At 35.6% G+C, this 25,935-nt stretch overlaps 1 protein-coding gene across 3 annotated transcripts in view; it reads left to right on the top strand.

Moving 5' to 3' along the window:
• The window catches only part of NR2C1 (nuclear receptor subfamily 2 group C member 1), a 42,531-nt gene extending 22,484 nt beyond the window's left edge, over nucleotides 1-20,047 (top strand). The window contains exons 8-12 of one of the 3 annotated variants that reach the window (XM_068561135.1): nucleotides 3,891-4,012; nucleotides 11,323-11,462; nucleotides 13,054-13,191; nucleotides 16,249-16,354; nucleotides 18,284-20,047. In XM_068561135.1, the coding sequence (XP_068417236.1) occupies nucleotides 3,891-4,012; nucleotides 11,323-11,462; nucleotides 13,054-13,191; nucleotides 16,249-16,354; nucleotides 18,284-18,458 (681 nt within the window). In that variant the 3' untranslated portion in view covers nucleotides 18,459-20,047. The remainder of the gene's footprint in view (nucleotides 1-3,890; nucleotides 4,013-11,322; nucleotides 11,463-13,053; nucleotides 13,192-16,248; nucleotides 16,355-18,283) is intronic. The other 2 variants (XM_068561134.1, XM_068561133.1) reach the window with 2 other exon arrangements.
• Nucleotides 20,048-25,935: the final 5,888 nt, after the last annotated feature.

Raw genomic sequence — 25,935 nt, 5'->3', positions numbered from 1 at the left:
TTCATTGAGGTTTTATGGTCATGAGTTTCAAGCCCTGGTATCTATAATCAAAAATTCAGTCCTCCCAATTGCTGAACTAACTAGCATTTTGTTTCTCTCTGGCATTTTTGTGTACAGTGCAGTTTGCACATGCTTTCATGCACATTCTTTCATTTGAGCCTCACCACGGTCTGTTGAGAAACTTTGGATTTTGATTGTTTTGTAAATGAGAAGAGATTTGGAGGCTTTCGTTGTCTTATTGAAAGCATTCCAGACATTAAGAAGAAATAGTCTAATATGTAACTTGCATTTTGATTCTGAAGAATCTAGGACAATAGTAATATTTAACATTTTTATTAAACTTTAGTTTCTGGTGTGATTTCATATACTTTATTCCACTTGATTTTTTAAAATTTCCTATACAAATAATCAAGGATTACCATTTAGAAATAAGCGTATGAGACAGAGGTAGGTATTTCTAAAACTGTTCTTCTCTGATGTTCATTATCTCAATATTAGAATCACAGTCCTTCTAGTCACCATGTTTGATGTTTGGGAGACATTGTCATTCTCCCCAAACCTCACTACCTTCCATTCCATAACAGAATCCTAACCATTCTGTCGTTTGAATTTCTCGCTTCCTCTTCATTTTTACTGCCATATTTCATTCCTTTAAAAATTTTTTACTTAAACTGTTAATAGTAATTAACCTTTGCTTCCAGTCTCCTCATCTTGTCCTGTGCACTGGTAGCAGAGTGATATTTGTTAAAAAAAACAATCCAGTTATGCTTCTGTGCTGCCTAAAATCCTTCAGTAGTTTTCCATTGCCCATCGTTTCTCTGACATGCCTGTCCCTTTCTTGGCCCTTTCTATAGCTCATTCAGTTTCCATTTTATTCCTCTGTTGAGACTACAACACCTAGCTTAGTGGCTCACAGTGAAAGATGCAGTAATACGGTTGCTGAATTACTATGTAATCCAGGGTCACACAGCTAATTAATGACAAGTTGGAAGTATTATAGAATCCAGGTCTGCTAATTCAAGTCAAATGATTTTTTATTTTATTTATTTATTTATTTATGTTTATTTATTTATTTATTTTTGGCTGCTTTGGGTCTTCGTTGCTGCGTGGGGGCTTTCTCTAGTTGTGGCGAGCGGGGGCTACTCTTCAATGCAGTGCACGGGCTTCTCATTGCAGTGGCTTCTCTTGTTGTGGAGCACAGGCTCTAGGCGCGTAGTAGTAGTTGTGGCTCACGGGCTCTAGAGCACAGGCTCAGTAGTTGTGGCGCACGGGCTTAGTTGCTCCGCAGCATGTGGGATCTTCCCACACCAGGGCTCAAACCCATGTCCCATGCATTGGCAGGCGGATTCTTAACCACTGCGCCACCGGGGAAGTCCCCAGATAACTTTAGAAGCTGTATCATTCAGCCTGTTTTCAGAACTGCTAGAAAGGTAATTGCAGACAAGTAATGACTTCTAAAATAGGTAGCCAAGTTTAGTTCATGTCAACACTTTTTAAAAATCATCTTAATATAATAAATGTATATAATTTGAAAAATGTGTTTAATTCAATTTATAAACCTGAAAATCCACAGGCATTTTTGGGAAACTTTAACACCTTTGTAGTAGAAATTCACCTTCTCTGTATAGAGGAAGAAATCTTTGTCTTTTCAGTTTAAAGGACCTGTTGAATGACTTGTTTCTTCAGCTGACATTGGCTTTCTGATTGATATTGCTAGAGGTATATCTTGCTTTAAGAAAATTAAGTATGTAAAATAGATAAATTACAAGCCATTTCCTCTCTCTATAAAATAATACAACATGGCAGTCTTTTGAATCATGAGTTCCTCTAGTATATATTGCAAGTGGTTTCAGTTTTATGATTAGAGCAACAGAGACTTTGCAGCGTTGCCACCACTGTTGTGTAAATCAGGGTGCATCTGTACTTTTAGCCCTTATATCCAGGTTTTACATATTATAAGTATTTTATTTGTTTAAAAGTGATTTTAAACTACTTAGCAAAGGGTAATCTTGTTTTTGCATCTTATTCCTCCCCCCTTAAAACTAGTAATCTTTGGTAATCCCCAACTTTTCAGGCTTTTTTCCCCCTACTCACCTTAGACAGTTCTGAAAACGTATGATAGTTCCCAATTTGTTTTTCATATACTTATGTGCAGAAACCGTTGCATCCTAATAATTATATTTATCATGCTTAATATCTGCTTACCTACAATTCTTTTAAGAATTGTCTTAAGTAATGTTATTTTAATTTACTGCTCCAGTAAACATTACTTAAACGTTTAAAAAATTATCTTTTCACACATGGAATTTCAACTGTCAATTGCCCTGTTGTTTTATTACTTGACACCATTTATAAATAGATAAACCATTTATGGCTAATATTGAACAAAGGAAGTTAATATTTTTTGCATTTTTATCTAACATTTCCAGAGAACTTTGATATCATTTTGATGAAAACCTTTGATCTGTTTGGCATCGTAGACACCTTTGAGAATCTGATAAAAGCTATATATGCCTTCCCCAGAAAAATACATATGGACGTATCCACCCATCCCACCATAGAGTTAGCCACTGTTAACTGTGTGGTGTATCTCCTCCTGTCGCATATATATAATATAATACATATAAAATGTATATGTATATACCCATACTCTCTTCTTAACATAAATTGGGTCATCTACATATTATTTTGCTGTTTTTTCTACGTAGATGTCTGTGAAATGTTTTTCCTATGCTATCTCAGTTTATCTTACTAATTTTAATGCCTACAAGGTACCTTATAGCATGGATTATTCTTTTCCTTAGAGATAGAAGTTTGGGTTATTGCCAGCATTTAATTTCTCTGTTAAGAAGTGGTACTGAAATGGACATCCTTATATGTGCTTTTTTGTGCATGTGTGCAAGTATCTTTTTGGAATAGAGATTTAGAAGTGGCATCGTTAGGTCATAGGATAAACTCAATTTTAAAATCTTGATAGATACAGCCAAATTGCCCTTCACTTTACCAATACTCAGAAGTATGTGTTTCCCTGTATCATTACCTATGCTTGATATTATTGATCATTTTAATAATTTTAAAATAGAAAAAAGTTTCCTATGGATGAAATTACATTTCATTTATAGCAATAAAAGTTCTCTTTAACAAGATTTTCAAAATGCTTTTAGAAGTATTTTGATGTAGGGTATTTATTTCCAACACATTTAAAATAATTACCTAAGGTCAGCAGTACAGACTGATAGATAGCCTGTGAGCATTATGGCCACAGACACATTTTGTTTTACCTGTAGATTAAATGGGGAGATTTTACAAAGAAGCTGCTCTTTGAAAAATTGAACGAGCTGGTAGTACTGAGCCCAGATTCCCATAAATTTTCAGTGTGTTGAATTCAAGTCACAGTCATGCCCTTTATCTGGGAATATGCACTTTCCAAATGGCATCAGTAGGCCCACTTCACTCATTACTCTCCTGACCCTGTCAGCATTTGAGTTTGTTATCCCCGTAGTCTAAATGAAAGGGACATTTAACATAAAGGATTGCCCCTTAAACTGAATTTGTTGTATATCACTGTTAGTGAAGGGAGGGAAGGAAAAGACATGTTGTTAGACCAAGACAAAAAGTGATTTTTAAAAAACAACCAGATGTTGTCATGGTTGGTATTTGTTAAGTGGAATTCTGCTTTATCTGAATTTGCTTTGTTAGAAACTATGGTCTTCTCATTTATTCTAAATCCTATTTTTAGCTGTAAAATCTAGTGACTTGGATTATTTCAAGATTTGCCTTGGGGTTAATATATTAGTTATTTGATATGTTTACATTTAACTTTTTCAAAGAAATGATGATTTAGAATTGTCCGACGTAAGATAATTTACCTCAGTCCCTGTTTGCACTAGCTCACCATGCCATCTCCTATGCCTGAGTACCTGAATGTGCACTACATTGGGGAGTCTGCCTCCAGACTGCTGTTCTTATCAATGCACTGGGCACTTTCGATTCCTTCCTTCCAGGCTCTAGGGTAAGTGTCTTGAAGTCCTTGAATATAAGTGTGATTTTCTAGCACAGATGTACATTAGGCAAGAACCTTTATTTTGGGAGGATTTGATTAAAGGGGGGAAAAATGATACAACATTATAACTTGAAATTTTGTCATTTATATGATGAATCATGGCAGGTGGTATTTACTGTATATTATTTTTATGTGGAAGATTATCCGGACTTCATAATTTGACTAAGTTAATAATTTGAATGAAGTAAATGCAGTGGAGCTGATAAATCATGGCCAGCATTTGTAATAGGCCATCTTTGATTGGCTTAAAATTAGGGAGGCTCTAGGGATGTCTTGGGGTTGTTTCCCTCCACCACCACTGTTTCAGTGTCACCTCAGGCTTGTTAATAAGGTGCTGAAACTTGTATACACTGAATATGTTTGAAAATAGAATCATGTGGTTGCCCAAAAAAAAGGGTAAGAAAATGTAAATTACCCCATACCACCACTGTGATGATTTGGAAGTTTGGTTCTGCCACTAAAGGGCACATCTGTATTCTGTTTGAATTAGATGGTAATGGAAAATGGTCTACTGTAAGAAACCCAAGCTTTATCTAAAGTTTGCCAGATTTATTTATATTGCTTTAAAGTAACTGGGCTGAAGAAGCAAAGAGACCGTGGAAAAAGTTAAGCCCATAGTTAGAAAAGTATTGTTTGAGTTGTAGGACCTTAGTCTACAATATGATTTCATAAACAGTTCAGTTTCATATCCTGTACATCTGTTTTCCCATTCGCCAAATAGGAATAATAACTGCTCATTCTTTATCCTTAGAGAATATTTTGAATATAACCAAAAAACATATCTGAATCATGACTGTAAAAGGCATATGTAGAACCCCACTATAATTTGACTTATTAATCAGTGTTGGATATACCATGCATTAAATCATGTACTTAAATAATATAGTTGCATAGACTAAAAGCCTGATTTAGAATGGTTAACCTTCAATTTAAAATGATTGATAGCCCTCTCTCTCAAAATAACATTTAACTTTTAGGATTTCTCCAGTCTGCTTAAGAAAAAATTAAAATACAATGTAAATTTACATGTTAACAGTTTATTTATTTTAAAGCATTAAGTGTGATTCCCTAAGCTTGTAACTGGCATACATATGCCTTGAAAAGTAACCTGGTGATGTTTTTCATAATAGGCTATCAGTTATTATAGCAAAAAACAAAAGGAAAGATGTAGCAGGGAGTGATTTGAATTCCTTGAGTTGGTTATAACACCATTGATCTTAAGTGTTTCTGTTAAATTGAGTGTGATTATCCTATAGAAATAGTCCGAATGTTGGAGAAACCAGAAATAAAGCCTGGAGTTTCCAGTTACAATATAATATAATTTTATAGTGGCAGCCACATTTCCCTGTGATCTGTATTGAAAAATCAGTTTCAGTGTAACTGCCACGGAACTCTTTGCAATTAGAATTAACTATTGTGTAGCATTTGAAGTCATTGATTGCTACGTAAACTCTTATTTATTATCACTATCTAGATAATTTATAGTTTGAATTAATCAGATGGATGACAACTAAGTACTAATGATGGGAAATTCTTTTATGCTGTAATAAAAGCTATTCTGAGTCTCCTAGAAACTGGCATTGCTTGCATTTTTATCTCTAGATACAAAACTTGGAAACAAAGCCCTAATTTTACAGAGAGAAACAAAGCAACGTTACTCATTTTCTAAAAGTCAAGTTTGTTTTGGTCAGTTTAATGGAGGGGAACAGTAGTTTAAAGAATCTTATACAGTGGGTAGTTAATACTATTTGTATTTTACAATCTTTCTCTGTTTTACAAGGATGTTGCTTTTCTGTTTAAGATTTGTAGTTTCAATACTTACAGGAATTCAGTTGTTTTTCAGTTCTATCTGCATAATTTAGGTAAGTGACTACAGTAATAGATTCAGTTGGGGGGAGGGGCACTGGACATGATTTGTCTGCAGTAAAGGCAGCAGTCCTCTTTAACTAGATTCTTGTAACCAAAAGTTCCAAGCTATCACCATTTGCTACAGGAGACTTTACTGAATAATTTAAAAACCTTCCATTAAATGCTAACCCTGGAAATTTACTCTTTTAAAATCCCACTGAAACAGAGTAATGTTTACTATAACTGTGGCTTTGAAACCAGTTCTCTTGCCATATCACTACTTTTCCCTAAGGAAAAAACAGATGCTACCAGGTAAAGTATAATGCCTTGCTTATATAAAGCCAAATAGTTAGGTTATCCCCAGGTATAGGTGAGTTCAAAAGTCATATTCCTTTATCAAAATAAATAGTATAAACAATGATCTGATCTCTAATTATGAGTACTACATACATATTTTAATGAACATTAACAATCTAGTACAATTGTTAGAGGAATATACTTATATCTATTTGTGAAAGAAGTTATGTTTACTGTTATGCAACTTATTACTTTTAATTATTAATACTTGTGTTGCACCTGACTACCTCCTCTACCCAGCTCTTTTTGCTTCTCAAAGGAAACATGTTTTGAAAATAGGTGGTATAATGTGACTACAGTAGTCATTTGTTTGTTTTCCCTAACAAGAAAAAACTGGCAGCACACATGCCCTTACACCACAGATATTAGCCTTGAATGGAGGAGGTCTCTGCTGAGAAATTTGACTTTAGCATTTTACTTGCTAAAATTTGTAATGATTTATTTTAAAAAAGCCTAGACTTTGACCACCTCGGTTCAAATTCTGGATTTATTCATTTGCTAGCTCTGTTACTTAACTGAGGCTCCACTTCTACATCTGTAAATTAACAGAAATGCTTCCTTGCAGGTCATGCTACTTAAGGGAGCTGATCGGTGTAAACTCCTTCAACACAGTGCTGCTGACGAAGTAGATAGTAAATGCTCATTTTCCTTCATACTCTTAGGAACCTTATTTTTAAAGGAGACTTGCTGTTTTTCTTTCTGAATGAACTTTGAAGAAACATACTTGAACAATGTAGCTAACTATACTACAAGGATTTTATGTTTTGGATAAAAAGTGTAAATAGAGGGACTTCCCTGGAGGTCCAGTGGTTAAGACTTTGCCTTCCAATGCAGGGGGTGCGGGTTTGATCCCTGGGCCGGGAGCTAAGATCTCACATGCCTCATGGCCAAAAAACTAAAACAGAAAACAGAAGCAATGCTGTAACAAATTCAATAAAGACTTTAAAAATGGTCCACATCAGGGCTTCCCTGGTGGCGCAGTGGTTAAGAATCCGCCTGCCAATGCAGGGGACACGGGTTCGTGCCCCGGTCCGGGAAGATCCCACATGCCGCGGAGCAGCTAGGCCCGTGAGCCACAACTACTGAGCCTGCGTGTCTGGAGCCTGTGCTTCGCAACGGGAGAGGCCGCGACAGTGAGAGGCCCGTGCACCACAATGAAGAGTGGCTCCTGCTCGCTGCAACTGGAGAAAGCCCTCGCACAGAAACGAAGACCCAGCACAGCCAAAAATAAATAAATTAATTAATTAAAAAAAAAAAAGAATCTTACCCTCGGGCCAGTTTTGTTTATTTAATATCCTTCAATTCTGCTATGTGCAGAGTTCCATGCCCCTAATAAAATTAAAAAAATTAAAAAAATAAATAAAAATAAAAATGGTCCACATCAAAAAAAAATCTTTAAAAAAATGTAAATAGATATCTTTCTATAATCTCTGCGTTTAGCTCTTTCACTTTTCCTTTGGAAACAAAATAATCTGGTGGTTAATTCCTCAATTGCCACTTTTCATCTTTTTTCCTTAGGGGTACTCATCCTTTGCACTGATACTCCTTAACGTTTTTTCTGAGTCTTCCTCAACAATGCCAATGTATTTTCTTACTAAGAGCTGTAGCACAGGCCATTAAAAACTTTGACTTTTTTAATCAGTTGGCTCTGTTCTTTTCCCTGTCCTTTGTTCACTGGTTGATTACCTTGGTTAGCTGTTTCCTCTTTTAAACTTCAGGATCAGAGGTTAAGCTGAAAACCGTATTACTTCAGACTTTTCCATCATGTTTGCTTTTAACCTTTTCCTCATGTTTGTAAAATGTTAAAGTAATACTGAAGTATAGAAATATAAAGTAAAACTTTACTCTCCAGAGGTAACTAACCCCACTGTTAAAGTTTGGTTTCCTACCAGATCTTTTCCATGCCACATTCAATCAAATACACAAACACTTACACATCCTATTCTTTGCCTTTCTTTTTACACTTATATAATGGACGTCTTATATCAGCATGTATGTTCTCCTATTCTTCTTAATGGCTACCTAAGTATTCCATTTTTTGGATTTCTTATAATTTACTTATCCCCTATTAGTAAACATTTCGGTTGTTGCTAGTGTTTTGCTGGTGGTCGTGTTATATCCAAAGCTACAATAAGCGTTGTAGCATTGTATATATATTTTTTCCTACTTGTATTAGTATTTCTACAAAATAGCTTCTTACAAGTGGAATTGTTGAGTCTAAGAGGGTATATACATTATAGTTTTTTGGCAGGTACTACCAAATTGTCCTCCAAAAAACTATTCAGTCAGTTTATGCTCATACAAGCAATGAATGGGAATGAATGCTTATTTCCTCACACCCTCCTCAATACTGGATTTTATCCATCTTTTCTGATAAATGAAAATAGTATCTTGTTATCTCTTAGTTCATTTGATTTAGTTTGAAATTGAATCTTTTTCTTTTTTTTCTTTTTTTGGCCACACAGCTTGCAGGATCTTAGTTCCCTGACCAGGGATTGAACCCGGGCCCTTGGCAGTGAGAGCACGGAGTCCTAACCACTGGACCACCAGGGAATTCCCAAGATTGAAATTTTAATCATTTTTATATGGAGATTTTTAAAAAATTTATTTATTTTTTGGCTGTGTTGGGTCTTTGTTGCTGCACACAGGCTTTCTCTAGTTGCAGGGGGCAGGGGCTACTCTTTTTGTTGTGGAGTGTGGGCTTCAGTAGTTGTGGCATGCAGGCTTCAGTAGTTGTGGCTTGCGGGCTCTAGAGCGCAGGCTCAGTAGTTGTGGCACACGGGCTTAGTTGCTCCATGGCATGTGGGATCTTCCCTGACCAGGGCTCGAACCCATGTCCCCTGCATTGGCAGGTGGATTCTTAACCACTGCGCCACCAGGGAAGCCCTATGTGGAGATTTAAAAATACTGATTTTCTCTTCATTTAAACTTTACTTTCAAATAGATTTTGATAGCCAGTTTCTTATGGCAAGCAATTCTTCTCAGATACTGAATGGAAATGAGAGATCAGCTTGGAGATAAAATTTCACCTGAATAATTCCCAGTGAGAAAAATTACTTTCTATACTCTGAAGTTGACAATATTAGCATTTGTTTGAATATATTCAATTCTTAAATAAAATGTAATGTTGTAAAGGTGGCTATGGTTCTTAACTTGATGAATGATTTATGTTAAACATGCTGATTATCCTATGGATTATCCTAATTTTAAAGATTTATTAAGAAGAAAAATGTTTAAGTGCCTTTTATCAGGATGTACGTATTTCCTATAGGATGTTCTTAGCACCTTAAATCTCTTTAGAGAAAGGGAAAAGAAATCTCATTCTTTTGTTATCTTGTTTATAATAAAATATATAGTTCTTGGTTTAAAGATTGCTTAATTGGAAAATGGTCGTGAGTTCTCACTTCTGCCTGTTCTGTATCCCCCACAATCAAAAATCATTTGCAGATTCATTTTATATGCCCTCTACTGTGCTGTTCACTGAGATACAGAAATGAATAAAGGAGTCTGTGCATTCAATGAGGTTTTAATCTAGTATAGGAGACAGATTCCTAAACCAATAAATTAGAATACCATGAAATAAGTATAAAATATGAGTATATTTATGGCACTGAAGGGGTGTGATTAACTATCTTGGGGAGAAGAATATGGTAAGAGAATGTTTCAGTTAAAAAAGTGAGCTCTGGGACTTCCCTGGCGGTCCAGTGGTTAAGGCTCTGCGCTTCCATTGCAGGGGGCACAGGTTCGATCCCTGATCAGAGAATTCACATCCCACATGCTGTGCAGCGCAGCAAAAAAAAAAAAGTGAGCTCTTAGTTATATTTTGAGGGATAAATAGGAATTAGCCAGTAAAACAAACTGGGGAAAGCACATTCCAAGAAGGGAGGGCAGCTTTTAGTAATTCAGTCATCGGTTTTTATTGAACACCTACTACATGCTGGTTATCACCTCAACAAGTTTACCATTGTTCTTCCCTCTTCCTGAAATACTAGTTCTCTAGGGTTTTTTTGTTTGTTTTTGTTTAAGTTCTTTCCCATCTTTCTCTACTTAGATGTCAGCCCCTCAGAAAGGCCTTCTCTCTACTCCCACCCCATTTTCCAATGCATCATCCTACTTTATAGTAATGTAGAATTTTCATTACCAGAAACTAATGTTTGTATAACCATATATATATGTGTGTGTGTATAATATTTATATAAAATATTTGAAGTGATTTTTTTTTAATATGTTTCCCTTCTGTTTCATGAAGGCAGACTTTATTCATCTTGTTTATTGCTTTTTCTCCAGTGCCTAGACAGTGCCTGGCATATACTTTATTGTCATGGCCTATTCACATAATTCTTATATTTGTGTCTCATAACAACTCTTTGAGCAAGATATAGGACATATAGTGTCTCTGTATTTTATATAGTTAAGCACCTGAGACCCAGGACTCTTATTTGCCTAATTTCAGTCAGTGGATCTAGGTTTTATAACCCTGGTGGCTTGATTCCTATTCCAGTACTTGTTCTACTTTCTCAAGCTGCTGAGATTTTTTTATTCAAAAACTCAGGAAAAGCCTTCTGACCTTTCTTATCTGTGCTAATCCCAGCAAAATCTTTGGTGTCTCATTTATGGGATACTTATATCTCATCTGAAACATAGAATAAACCAATTCTCCCAGGAAATTGGTTGGTTATCTGTCATCAGATAATTCTAACTGCCCTTTTTAAGAAGGTTTTTAAATGTATGCTTTTGCTTTTAATTTTTTTTTAAACACATTTACTCCATCTGTTTCCATGAAATGTGGGCTTAAAGCCCCAACTTTTAGTTTGAAATACTACTTGCAACTGTTCTTATAAACTGGCTGATTGATTAACGAACTAGCTAATTAAATTTCTAAACCTTATCAACTAAAGTCAGGTATACAAAATAAAGAATTGATCAAGTCCATTCCCAGTTGGCCATTTAGAATAATTTTAGTTCAGTAACATTGTATTTTTAAATATGAGTCAATTGTAAAGTTTTATAAAATATATTTTAATATTTGATATTTGTTTATTTTGTTTTTATAGGCAAGAAAACAGTATATTATTGGTGAAAGCCTACTGGAATGAACTTTTTACTCTTGGTCTTGCCCAGTGCTGGCAAGTGATGAACGTAGCAGCTATATTAGCGACATTTGTCAATTGTCTTCACAGTAGCCTTCAACAAGGTAAAAAGCACCTTATTTATTTCCTTTTCTAAGATATGAGAGGGGACGTCAGTTTTATAGTATTATGTTTAAAGTTAAATATTAAAAGATACCAACATCCTTTTTACTTTAGATAATTTTTACATTTTGATAAATTCATTCTTTAATCACCCCAAAATAGTTTTAAATGAGAGCACAACAAAACTGAAACAAGCGTATTTAAGTGCTATTTCTGATCAGGCCTCATGAATTTTTTGTACTTGGATATACATACCAAAGAATCCAGGGTAAGTTATATAGAGATGATCAAATATTTATAAATGTATACTTCCCACCAGTTTTTTTTTTTTTTTTTTTGGTGGGGGGTGCTGCGTTGGGTCTTCGTTGCTCTGCATGGGCTTTCTCTAGTTGCGGCAAGCAGGGGCTACTCTTTGTTGAGGTGCACGCTCTTCTCATTGCGGTGGCTTCTCTTGCTGTGGAGCACGGGCTCCAGGCACGCGGGCTCAGTAGTTGTGGCTTGTGGGCTCTAGAGCGCAGGCTCAGTAGTTGTGGCACACGGGCTTAGTTGCTCCGCGGCATGTGGGATCTTCCCGGACCAGAGATCAAACCGGTGTCCCCTGCATTGGCTGGCGGATTCTTAACCACTGCACCACCAGGGAAGTCACCCCCACCAGTGTTTAAACTGCCTTTCTTCATTGTAGCCCTATGAATCCCAAGATAGGCTAAACTTTTTTTTTAATCAATTCATCAGGATGTATTCTCTCACTTAAACAGTACTAAAGAGTCACAGAACAATCCTAAGTCTTTTTCCTTTTCTTGATGCCAAGGTGATTACAACTCCCATTCATTTGAGGAGACAGGCAAGTAGGCACTGATTTATAAATGTTTAGCTTCAGAATGGCTTGTGACTAACCAAGAAGGTGCCCCATCCTCAAGTGGGAAGAACTACTTTTTTGAGTTCAGGAATAATTTATAAGTTGAGAATTACATTTACTTCCTTTGCATATTCCATTTCCCATTGTTTTACATTATTTTTAAAATATCTGCTTCCTCCTCTTATTTAAGGGCAGAGAAATAACCTTAAAATCTCATCAACAGTAGATCTACCAGAAGGCAGTACTATATAAACACAATAAATTTTAAAAGTTATAAAATTTTATTTTACTCAGATTTTCTTTGGTCTTGGCAGTAATTTTTGCTAACTGTTTTTGTTGTAGTAGTACGGGTAACTTAAAAATCTAGATGGTTTTGCTTATTTTTTTCAACCAATATAAGCTTAAATAAAATCCTGTTACCAAAATTTGAGTCTTTTGTACTTTGGTTGGTTGGCCAGTTTTCTAGTCTTTATAGCTTATATTCTCAAAGGTACATCTTGAAAGGAAACATTACATTTAGGGTTTTTTATGTTAACAGCCTGTTTTGTTTTTTCTTGAACAACGTCTGAAGATCATTAATTAATTTCATTTAAACTTGCAGAGATACTGAATTTTAAACATTTAAAAAATTGGTTATATAGAGCTGGAAATTAGAAAGAAATATGTTGGATAAAAATAGTCATGCATTTTTGCTGAAAATTAGAAGCTTTTGTTTGTTTCTTTGTTTTTAATTAAAGATAAAATGTCAACAGAAAGAAGAAAATTATTGATGGAACACATCTTCAAACTACAGGAGTTTTGTAACAGCATGGTAAAACTCTGCATTGATGGATATGAATATGCCTACCTGAAGGCAATAGTACTCTTCAGTCCAGGTATATAAACATTTACTTCTTATTTAAAATGCAGTGTTTGAGGATGTGGAGAAATTAGAACCCTCATACATTGCCGTTGGGACTGTACATTGATGCAAAGTGGCAACAACCCAAGTGTCCCATCAAACAAATGAATAAGCAAAATATAATATATAGATACAATGGAATATCATTCAGCCATAAAAAGTAATGAAATTCTGATACATGCCACCATGGATGAACCGTGAAAACAGTATGCAAGTGAAAGAAGTCAGTCACAAAAGACCACATATTATATGATTCCATTTATCTGAAGTGTCTAGAATAGGCAAATCTGTAGAGAGATTAGTGGCTACCAGGGACTAAGGAGAGGGGAGAATGGAGAGTGACTGCTAATGGGTACAGTTTCTTTTGGGGTGAACAAAAATGTTCTAAAATTAGATTGCAGTGATGCTTGCACAACTCTGTGAATATACTAAAAAAACTATTGAATTGTATACTTTAAATTGGTGAAATTTATGGTTGTTAGACATCTGGGTATGAAAAGGAAAATTGAAGAAATCAGTGAAGTGACATCATAGACTTTTAGTCCTGTTCAACACTTGAATGTTTAGATATATTTTGCTAGGCATCATTAAAAGGCAAAAAAGAGAGATGAGGATTGCTTTGTTAATGGGTTAAATTTCCAAACATCTTATTAGAGTTTCCAACAAATAGAAAAATGGATCTCTTATCTTTCTGCCAGTTTCTAGTTTTCATGTATAGTAAAATGACAGTAAAGCTAACAATCAATTTTAGAACACGAAAAATTGGCTGTTCTCTTAGGCTCTGTATTTTTTCATTTTGGTATGTATTTCTGTTACTGTGTATCATAATAAAATTATCTGAGGAAAACTGCTTCTTACCTTCAATGATATCAGTAAGATAATTAAAGCTTTTTTGTACTATTTCTCCTAATGTTCAGATAAGTTAATAACATGTATCACCATTTTTATCACAACCAATTTGCCACCTTCATTTTCGTTAAAATTGAAAGAACATAGATTCAACAATAGAATTATAATGTAATTTTGTTTTAGTAAGTATTCTATTTCTCTTGCCACTTTTTTTATTCTCTTCAGTCAGGGCAGCACTTTCCATATTTTAGGCATAAGTTTTATGAAATTCTTTTAACATTTCCATTTTAGTGAAATATAGGTTATTTCGTGTTGGTATATTATTCTTCTGATAGAGATGATGTTCAGAGTTTCATAATTTTATAAGTATTTTTTTAACCTAACCATGGTGAAAGGAAGGTTTTTCTTACTAAAAAAATATAGGGGCTTCCCTGGTGGCGCAGTGGTTGAGAATCTGCCTGCCAATGCAGGGGACACGGGTTCGAGCCCTGGTCTGGGAAGATCCCACATGCTGCAGAGCAACTGGGCCTGTGAGCCACAATTACTGAGCCTGCGCGTCTGGAGCCTGTGCTCCGCAACAAGAGAGGCCGCGATAGTGAGAGGTCCGCGCACCGCGATGAAGAGTGGCCCTGGCTTGCCACAACTAGAGAAAGCCCTCGCACAGAAACGAAGACCCAACACAGCCATAAATAAATAAATTAATTAAAAAAATATATATATATAGAATATAATCTTCATGAGGGGTGGGTGAAATGGGTGAAGGAGGATCAGGAGGTACAAACTTCCAGTTATAAAATAAATACGTCACAGTGATGTAATTTACAGCTTGGTGACAATAGTCACTATATTATAAACTTGAAATTTGCTAGAAAGTAAATCTTAAACGTTCTCATCATAAGAAAAAAATTTTTTGCAACTTTGAATGGTAACAGATGGTAACTAGACTTATTGTGGTGATCATTTTGCAGTGTATACAAATGTCAAATCATTATCTTGTATACCTTAAACAGATATAATGTATGTCAATTATACTTCAGTTAAAATATATATTATTATTTTAATTAAATTTTAAAGAATATAATCTGCAGATATTTCATTGGTTAAAAATACTTTCAATACTGTATGCTAACACATATATATGAAATCTAAAAAAAAAAGGTTCTGAAGAACCTAGGGGCAGGACAGGAATAAAGACGTAGACATAGAGAGTGGACTTGAGGACACAGGGAGGGGGAAGGGTAAGCTGGGACGAAGTGAGAGAGTGGCATGGACTTATATATACTACCAAATGTAAAATAGCTAGTGGGAAGCAGGCTCATAACACAGGGAGATCAGCTGGGTGCTTTGTGACCACCTAGAGGGGTGGGATAGGGAGGGTGGGAGGGAGATGCAAGAGGGAGGAGATATGGGGATATATGTATACATATAGCTGATTCACTTTGTTATAAAGCAGAAACTGACACACCATTGTAAAGCAATTATACTCCAATAAAGATGTTAAAAAAAATACTTTTAACTAAGCTAAGTCATTTTTTTGTTTCTGTTGAAAGCAAACTGATCAAAACCCCTTCCATCACTTTTGGAATAGAAAAACCTATTTATTTTATTTGAACCCAGTGGTTTCAATTTTTTTTTTTTTTTTTTTTACCACGAAGCAAGTATGGTTTTATTTACTGGTTTGCTGGCCTGGAACTCCCAGTCCGTGGGGTGCACAAACTAAAGAGATAAATTATAACATGGTGTTCAGTGTCACAATATAGATAATGACAGCTAGTGGAGACATGCAGATTGGTTTTTTTTTTGCAGCTATATTTATTTATTATTATTATTTTTTTAACATCTTTACTGGAGTATAATTGCTTTACAATGGTGTGTTAGTTTCTGCTTTATAACAAAGTGAATCAGTTATACATATACATATATTCCCATATCTCTTCCCTCTTTCAATTTTTATTAGATGTTAGAATACATGTATGAGATAAAATAGTTTTAAGGGTTTAAAGTACAATGCCTGGTGTTTAGTGGTTGGGTTATTAAATATATTATTTGTGGAATGAAAGAGCAACACATATGATGGGGAGCTTTTTTTTGACTGAATTATTTTTCCCACCCCCTTTCATCTCCACTTGGTGCCTTATTAAATGAGTATTCAGAAGTAACAATATATTCCTTAATGTTTCAGATCATCCAGGCCTAGAAAACATGCAACAGATTGAGAAATTTCAGGAAAAGGCTTATGTGGAATTCCAAGATTACATAACCAAAACATATCCAGATGACACCTACAGGTATCTAGAAGTTAAATACTGTTTAATTAAATTCATCTTAAAAATTTTTGTGAATCTATTTCATTATTTTCCATTCCAAGTGTAATTAAATTTAATCAACTTTGACCTTTGAAATAGTTAATGCTATTAAAAGTGGTAGTGTATTGTTGTAAGTACTTTACGTGTAATATTTTATGTAAGGAGACTTTAGCACAGAGAGGTTAAGTAACTCGCTCAAAGTCACACAATAAACAGCAGAGCCAGGTAGGCTGACTCTCACACCCAAACTCTTTCTTCAGTTGAAATAATGGGTTTTATTAGTAAAAGGGATGAAAAATGGATGAATAATAAAACACCATTAGACGATTTGATAATTAATTTTGAAATTTGGCTTATGATATTTCTAACAAGGTATTTCTTACCATTGTCCTTTCAGAAAAAAAATCACTTTTTTAATAAAATAAACTCAATTTTTGAGTAACTAAGCATTTGGCTATCAGAGCCAGAGTACGTGGGTTTGACGCCTGACCCTGTCACTTACTAGCTATATGGCTTTGGGCAAGTTATTTAACTTCTGTTTCAGTTTCTTTACCTGTGAAATGGAGATAATAGTACCCACCTTTTATAATTAGTATAAGGATTAAATCAGTTAATATATAGTCAAAGAGCTTAGAGCAGTGCCTTTTTCATAGTAAGGGCTATATAAATGTGTTTACTAGTATTATTAATTTAACATACTTCAAACTTCATAACTTATTATATTTTGCATATAATAATTTTTTACATACGTTAAATAACATGTTCATAAGTCAGGTCCGTCATGAAAATCAGCTGTAGTTTATCTAACCAGTTTTCCTATGCCGCATCCTACCAATTCTGTGTATATAGCTCAGCTGGTGGGAACAGACAGGAAATGAGTAGTTTGAGCAGCAGAGTGCATGGCTACAGAAAGGTTACTTAATTCTGGGGCCGCTGGTTTCACTTGTTCTCAAGTGTTAGAGTGGAAGGCCTTAGAAAAGAGGAAGGATAAATGTGCCACCAACTTTTCAGAAAGGTGGTTCTTTTAGTGTTGGTTTTGTTATGATTTTTTTTCAATTTTTTAAAGTTTCAAAAGTTGTCTTACACCTCATCATACAAATAAATACAGTATTTTAAATGTTCTTCCTTTTTGACGTACAGCTGCTTGCTGATCTCTGTTCGATTAGGTTCCAGGTTCTTTGACCTCTGGAACTCTTTCTTAGTTTCTTACATTCCTAGTTATTTTAAAATAATACATTATCTTTAGATAGCAGTTTTCAGCTTATAATGTACTTTCACACAAGACATTGTCCTGCCTTTAAGAACCTCACTAGCACAGAAACTGGCAAGGATCATTTTGTTGATTGTCACAACACTGTGAAAGAGACAGGGAGTGGTGGCTTACACGCATTCACATAGCTAAGGGGTAATTGAATCAGGATTTGAATCTAATGGTTTTGATTCCATAATTTATGCTCTTCCCAGTAATAACAACTATTGCCTATTTTACTATTCCCAGTACTTTTTTGAAAAGCAAAACCAAGAAAACTGTAATCATTGAGCCTCATGTATCCTGATAACATAAAACATTGCTGTTCTTATAACCTCGAATGAGTTCCTAAGCTTTTAAGTTTATAACTTGATCCACGGTTTAATAACTTAGTTCCATGGTCCATACAACCAACTGGAGGTAGCACAGCATAGCAGTTAAGAGCAAGGCTTTCCAATGAAGTCTGACAGACTGCATATATATCCAGGTGATTGTCATACACTCTAAGGCTTGAGAATACTAAAGGTTTTATTTTAAGTTCTGAAAACTAGATCTTTATTAAATTAGGCCACAAACAGTATTCATGCAGAAATTACTTATATCTTTCTACTAAATCACTCTTTGATTTACAACCTTGTTCCCCCTTCCTTTTGTCTTTTGAGGTTGTCCAGACTACTACTCAGATTGCCAGCTTTGAGGTTGATGAACGCTACCATCACCGAAGAATTGTTTTTCAAAGGTCTCATTGGCAATGTACGAATTGACAGTGTCATCCCACATATTTTAAAAATGGAACCTGCAGATTATAACTCACAAATAATTGGTCACAGCATTTGAAAGCTGAGATCTCAGTTTAAACTGATTGTTCTTTCTTACTAGAACACAAGAAGACACCAAATTGAACTCATTGCTTCCAGGGCATCTGGAAGTTTTTACTTTAAAGAGTAACCAAAAACCAAGATATTTTTATCTTCCTTAAGAAGAATTTTTGAAGTGACTGGGCAGGTAGCAGGAATTAGAATTTCCCTTCCTGTCTTATTTGAGTGAGTAAAAAATACTATGAACTTACTCTTGGCTGAAATGACACCTAGAGCCGTCACCTCTTGACTAAGATATCTCCTTTTATTTTATAAAACAAATAAATAAGTCTCTCTTGTTTTCCCAGAATTGTGTTCTATTCATGTTTAACTTCATTATGAACTACTACAAACACTTAATGGTCAGAAACCCCTAAGGAGTATTTTCTTGCATTTTACTCTTCTGTATTATAATCTGTTTGTTTTAATTACCTGTCAAAAGAAGATTATTTTGTGCTCAGTGGTATAATGATAACATTAGAACTATAGGAAATAATAAGTGAATATAGGTGTTTTTTTGTCTTTTGTAAATATCATGGCACCATTAGCATATATCACTCTCATTGCTGGCAGTGAGACATAGGCCATTTGTGATCTTTTTAGTGTTGTATATTATTAGTTATAAGCACTTTTTATTTATGTGTGTAGCAGAAAATTGTTTTTGAGAATAAGAGGGTTCATGTTTTAATATTTTTGGTTTACTGTGTTATAAAAGTAGCAGAGACTGATTGAGCCCCAAATGTTTCAGTATTTCAAAATAGATATTAAAATTGTTGCTCTTCCTTCCATTCCACAGAAAGCATCTGTCATCTCTCCCTCTTTTCTGACCACATTTATAGTTTCCTGACCCTTCTATGGGTTTTAGACAATTTCTTTTAGGTCATTAGAAATACCTACTTTGTGAAATAATGGATTTATTGTAGCCAATCTGTGTTTTCAAGGTGAGTTAGACAATTATTTTAAAGCAATTGATAACTTTTTAAGACTTCAGTTTTTTAGTATATAAAGGAATATGCACTGATTTTTCACTGTAAAGCGGGGAAGGGCTGTTTTAACAATAGTATGAGCGTCAGCCTGAAGCTCTGCCTTGTTACTACCACAGCAGAAGCATTTTAGGCTCCTTGGATGTCTTCCACAGTAATGTTTTCCTTAGCAAAACCTAATACTGTTAAATATTTCTTTGCTATAATTTCATGATGAATTATTTTGGTATGTCTATTTGTTGTTTTTTTTGTTTTAAATATGGAGATTTTATTGCACTCAGAGTACATTTTTTATGAAGATTTTTGCAATAGAAGAGAAGCAGAATTTGGGGGAAGGGTATGGATTTTACTAATAGTTACTTTATAGTAAATAAGAAGTTTTAAAGTATCAATTTACAGTCTTTATCAGCTTATTAAGGGAAGCATTTTTCCCTATTTAAAACATGATTTTTGTCAACAGGTTTATTTATAATTATCAGCTGGGAAAACTACATTTAGTACAAAATACTTAGATGGAAAAATCAGTAGGTTTATATCTTTATAAACCCAGTGAAGTTAGCCAGGGATTCAAGAAAAAATTCTTTTAAATAATCTACTAATGGTTAGTTAAGATACATGTTTCAGGTATTTTTCCTGATTATAGTTATATTTGGAAGTGTTTTTTAAAACTCTATTAAAATGTGACCTGCATTACAAATTTCTGTTTTCTGCCAATATATTTGATTTCAGAGTCCTGTTTCTTCAGTGTTTGGTCATCCTTTTGTTTGTTTGTTCCATTGTTAAGAAATCTCTGGTAAGATTTATTAAAGTACTTTCAGGAAGGGAAGAGTATGGAAAACATTTTCCATATCCCAGTATTTTAGGATGATTTACAATTCAGTTTGAAGACTTGCAACCAAATATTGCAGTTTGACTATTCCTTAAAAATCTTTCTCTCCTGAAATCTCAGTAAAGTGTAACCACACAATGACAAATGAAACAGGAGAGAAGAAATCAAAGGATAAGAGAGTTGAATACGTTTTTGGAAAACAAAATGCAGGTGAAGAAAGACTGACTTAACAGAGCCAGAACCAAGGAAACCGAATGCCTGCAAAAGGTGGTACATTGAGAAGAAGCCAGTATACCGATGTCCAGAAACAGTGTTCAGTACCTGAAGGATCCAAGTGCTCATTTTCAGAGATGGTGCTTGGGGCATAAAAAAAGGATTGGTTGCAAATCTGTTTACAGAATCATTGAACTATCTTTCTCTATGCTTACTTAAGTTAGGTGACCAGTTTCTTTTTTTTTTCTTTTTTTGGCCGCGGCATGCAGGGTCTTAGCTCTCCCTACCAGGGATCACACCCATGTCCCCTACAGTGGAAATGCGGAATCTTAACCACTGGACCGCCAGAGAAGTCCCCAGGTGACCACTTTCAATCCTTCAACCTTTTCAAGCAGGAGGCCAGAGGTTAATAACCTTGAGAAACTAAACCAGAAGATCATAGGATTTATAGGATACCAGGGATAACAGAAGGCTTGGATTAGATAGTGTTGAAAATACGGATTAAGTGAAAGTCTGCATTGAATATGGGTGCCCTAAGCATGTTCCCAGAATGCTGGCCACTGGGTATAGGCTTCTCTGCCAGGATTTTTTTCTTTGGAGAAACTAATCGGCCCCAGAGAAAAGATTTCCAGACACTCGCTTTTGGTTGTGCCTTGATAAGAAGACTACTTGCCATTTTATCACTCTTCAGTGAATCCCAGTATTTCCAAGTCATATATGTCATGAGGTTTCCATTCAGCTTTCTAGCGCCTACTATTAAATATGAACATAGAACCAGGATCATCAGATATTTGAGGAAAATTTCTAATACATAAGAGATCAGATATAATCTGATGAGTGGGGGCAGATACAATGCAGTGATCAGAAAAGTACTCACCACCAAATATAATTAATATTTTGAAAGAAAGTAGATGTATTCATTAAATGAAAACGGGATGCTTTGAAAAGGAAAAGGAAAATTTGGAGCATATTTTCTGGAAATTTAAAATGATAGCCAAAGCAGTTCATTAGAAGGGTTGGAAGATAAAATTGTTGAGGAACTCACCATGAAAGTACAATTGACCCTTGAACAACACAGGTGTTAGGCATACAACCAACTGCAAATCCTGTAGTACTATAGTATGTATTTATTGAAAAAAATCTGCATGTAAGTGGACCCACACAGTTCAAACCCGTATTGTTCAAGGGTCGACTGTATAACCAAAAGACAAAGAAATAGAAAATGAGAAAAGACAAAATTAGGGAATCAGAGCAGGATGGCTAACATTTTAATAGTAAGAATCTAAGAGAAAACAAAAGACTTAAAGTAAGGAAATTATTAAATAATACAAGAAAAGTTCCACAGAAGGACTTGTGCCTCTTAGGTTGAAAGATTGACCCATTAAATGAAAGAATATCCATACCATTCTTGAAATCAGAACAGTATAATCAAGATAATGTATTGCTGCTTCTAGCAGTATTGTGGAATAGATACTCTGAAGGCCTTTGATCTATTGCTGGACTCACAAGAAGTGGCATGAGTTCTCAAAGAAGCTAAGGTTGTCGCAGGTCATGAACCCTCCCTGGTCCTGGCAGAAGCAAATAAAAATCTCTGGAGAAAACATAACTTAGATCAGAGTTTTGCACACTTTTCTGTAAAGGGCCAGAACGTCAGTATTTTGACTTTGAGGACCTTACCATGTCTGAAGCAACTACTCTGCTGTTGTGCAAAAGCAGCTATATAGACTATACATAAATGAGTGAGCATGGCAGTGGTACAATAAAACATTTACAAAATCAGGTAGTGAACTGGACTAAGCCCTTGGGGTGTAGTTTGCTGAACTCTAATTTAGAACCTCAACTGTCACAGATTAAGCTCAACCAAATATGAGCTCACAAAATTATCAAACTCACAAGGAAACAAGCCACTTGAATGAGCCAGCAATAAGCAATATATATGGACCCTGAATGATAATGTTAGATGTTGAAATTGTCTGTACATGATTATAACTGCACATGATACGTCTTAAGAAGAAAAAAATGGAATCAAAAAGTAAGCAAGAAACAGGAACAACAAAGATGACCAAAGAGATTTTAAAGCAAGCAGAAACAACATTTAGAAATTCAAAAAAACTTGGTGAAATCTTAAAAATCAATCCATGGTGAAAGACTATGCCTTTCAACACATACATTTGATTCAAACCCCTTCCTAAAACTACATTGAAGCACAGCCAAGGATTTTTTAAAGGCATTATCTCATATACACAAAAATACTGTGAGAGAAATGAGAGCCACAAAATTTTGAAAGCTGGAAAAAATATTAGTTGTGATCAGCTCAGCAGACTTAGCTTCAGTGGGTAAATCTGAGAAGCAACCTGATTTGCGCCAAGTTTGGCAATACCAAGTGTAGAGTGTATGGAGCAACGCTTGTACATTGATGGTGGCAGTGTCGGTTGATAACGATCATCTCCAGTCATTTTACATTATATAGTAAAGTTTAACATGCACGTATCTGTTATTTGCCCTAGAGAAACTCTTATGTGTGTATCATGAGGCATACAAAAATGTTCATGTTAGCATTGTAAGAGCAAGAAAACAGCCTGTACTACTTACGGAGAAGTAGGAGCAGGATGCAAACAGGGTAGGACATACAAGGGGCTACCAAAGTATACGTGGTGCTCCAATTCTCTATTGCTTTGTAACAAACCACCCCAAAAAGTAGTGGTTTAAAACAACAAAATGTATTGTGCTCTAATCTACAATGAGGACAGAGCTTGGCAGGGACAGCTTATCTGATCCATGCAGCCACAGCTGGGTCAGCTCAATGGGCAGGGGTTAGAATCTTTGGAATCACTCACGCATGTGTCTGGAAGACACGTAGTGGCTGTCTGCTGGGACTTCAGGTGAGGCTAAAACCAGAAGGCTTACGTATTAGCTCTGATTTCTTCATCAAAGATGTCACAAAGCTCCGTGCAGAAGTGGCAAACTCCTAAAAGAGTATGTGGAACCAGAAATGTTGTAGCCATTTTTAGAAAAGGATGTATCTCGGCAGCCTCACTAGAAGCCCAGTAGAGACAAAGGCTTATCTTGACAAGATTTGCTGGTTTGTATGCCTTTTGTCTAATGGGGTTGCTTTATAAATTGATACATAAGAAACTGCAAGAAGTTAAAACAATTGTGTCATCTTGGGCTAAAAGATACAGAACAGTGCGAAGTATAAAGGCTTTTGGACCTTCAAACTTCTATGGGCAGGAAGAAAGCTGAAAAAACTACTCAGCTACAGACATGGGCTCCATTTTGCGAGAAATGAAGGGTAATTTCCACGTGGCTTTTGGGGCAAGTGTTGATATAGAGAGCCAGTGGAAGCCAGAGAGGCAGAGCAGAGTTTAAATTCTAGCTGTGTCATTTTGTAGCCATATGATTTCGTCATATTCATAATAAAATACCATAAACTGGGTGGCTCATAAACAACAGACATTTGCTTCCTCACAGTTCTGGAGGCTGGAAGTTCAAGATCAGGGAGCCAACATGGTCAGTGAGGTTCTTGTAAAGGCCAGCTTGCATGTTGCAGACTGCTGACTTCCTGCAGTGTCCTCCCGTGGTGGAAAGGGCTAAGGATCTCTCTGGCGCCTGTTTTAAAAGGCACTACTGCCATTCATGAGGGTCCGCCCTTATGACTTAAGTATCTCTCAAAGGCCCCACCTACTAATACCATCACCTTTGGGGGTTAGGATTTCAGCATGAACTTTGGGGAGACACATCCAGACCACAGCACTCAGAAACCAAGCAGCATTGCTTCCATATAATTTTATTTATTGAGGCAGACACAAAGGCCTCCCAAATTCAGGGGGAAATAAACTATTCCTCTTGACGGGGAATGGCAAAATTCTGGAAGAGTATAGGGAACCAGAATTTTTTTGCAGCCATTTTTTAAGAAAATCTGTTACAGATAGTATTATATTTCTTAAGCTTGGTTGTACATTCTTAAGATTAAATAGACTTAGACTTTATTTTTTTTTTTAAATAAATGTATTTATTTATTTATTTTTGGCTGCGTTGGGTCTTCATTGCTGTGCACGGGCTTTCTCTGGTTGGAGTGAGCGGGGGCTACTCTTCATTGCGGTGTGCGGGCTTCTCATTTTGGTGGCTTCTTGTTGCGGAGCACGGGCTCTAGGCGCACAGGCTTCAGTAGTTGTGGCTCGCAGGCTCCGTAGTTATGGCTCGCGGGATCTAGAGCGCAGGCCCAGCAGTTGTGGCGCACGGGCTTAGTTGCTCCATGGCATGTGGGATCTTCCCGGACCAGGGCTCGAACCTGTGTCCACTGCACTGGCAGGCGGATTCTTAACCACTGCACCACCAGGGAAGCCCTAGACTTAGACTTTAGTATGTATTATTCACAATATTTGATAAAAAATAAATAAGCCTTGTTTAAAACAATTAGGTAATTTTAGACCCTCAGATCTCCAAAATTCCCTGTATCCAGGGGAGAGAAGTAAGTTCTTGAGAAGTTGTAAGCATAAACTGGCCCTTACATGGATATGTACCAAAAAATTCAGTAAACTATATTGGAGAATGGGTCAGAAGTTGTGTGTGTGTGTGTGTGTGTTGCAAAAAAGCTAAATCCTTGTCTTCTGTGTTGGGAAGTCAGATAATGCCTAAAATCTGAAAAATCTAGAAATAATATAAGCATGTAATTTTTAGATATGGTAGTGAATATAAGATAAGCAGCTAAAGAGTTGAAACAATTCCCAGCTGTTTTAGGGAGTTGGAAATTGGGTCCAGAGGCAGATCTTTATGAGTCTTTGAACCAAGTACATGTGTTCAATGGACTAAATTTAAAAGAAGAAAAATAAATGGATGAGCTAAACAGCAGATTAGATTGCTGAAGATAGAATAAAGATTTCTGGCAATATTTTTGTTCACATGAGCAAGGCAATATTATCTGAATGGATTCTGCATATCTCTTTGGCTTTTTTTTTTTTTTGGCTTTGTAATAATATTAAGTTAATGACAAAAATCAGAACAGGATGTTACGAAAAAGGAGCAATCAGAAATCAAGAAAGAGTCCTTGAAATCAAAAATATTAGCATTGAACTGGGGAAAAAAGTCTGTATCAAAACTCAATATACTGTACCCAAATAAGAAACGAATTAGTGAACTGGTACATAAAGGTGAAAAAGTGGCTCAGAATGTAAACCATAAAGGTGGAAATGGAAAATATGCAAGTAAAGTTAAGAGATATGACAGATCAATCCAGAAGGGCCAGTGTTTACCTTATATCCAGATTCTGAAAAAAGAAGAAACAGAAAATGGAGTGGGAAAATTATTGAAAGAACAATTTCTATAACTAAGAATGACCCGTCTCCATAAAGACAGTGTTGAATTCCAACAAGGAGCAACCAAAAAAAGCCCAAGATAAATCCTCATGAAATTTCAGAACTTTAAAGAGAAAG

Source organism: Eschrichtius robustus, chromosome 13 (genome assembly GCF_028021215.1).
Source record: "Eschrichtius robustus isolate mEscRob2 chromosome 13, mEscRob2.pri, whole genome shotgun sequence".
Classification (NCBI taxonomy): Eukaryota; Metazoa; Chordata; class Mammalia; order Artiodactyla; family Eschrichtiidae; genus Eschrichtius; species Eschrichtius robustus.
The sequence above is the reverse complement of the archived record's forward strand: the minus strand, read 5'-3'. Positions and strand labels throughout refer to the sequence as shown.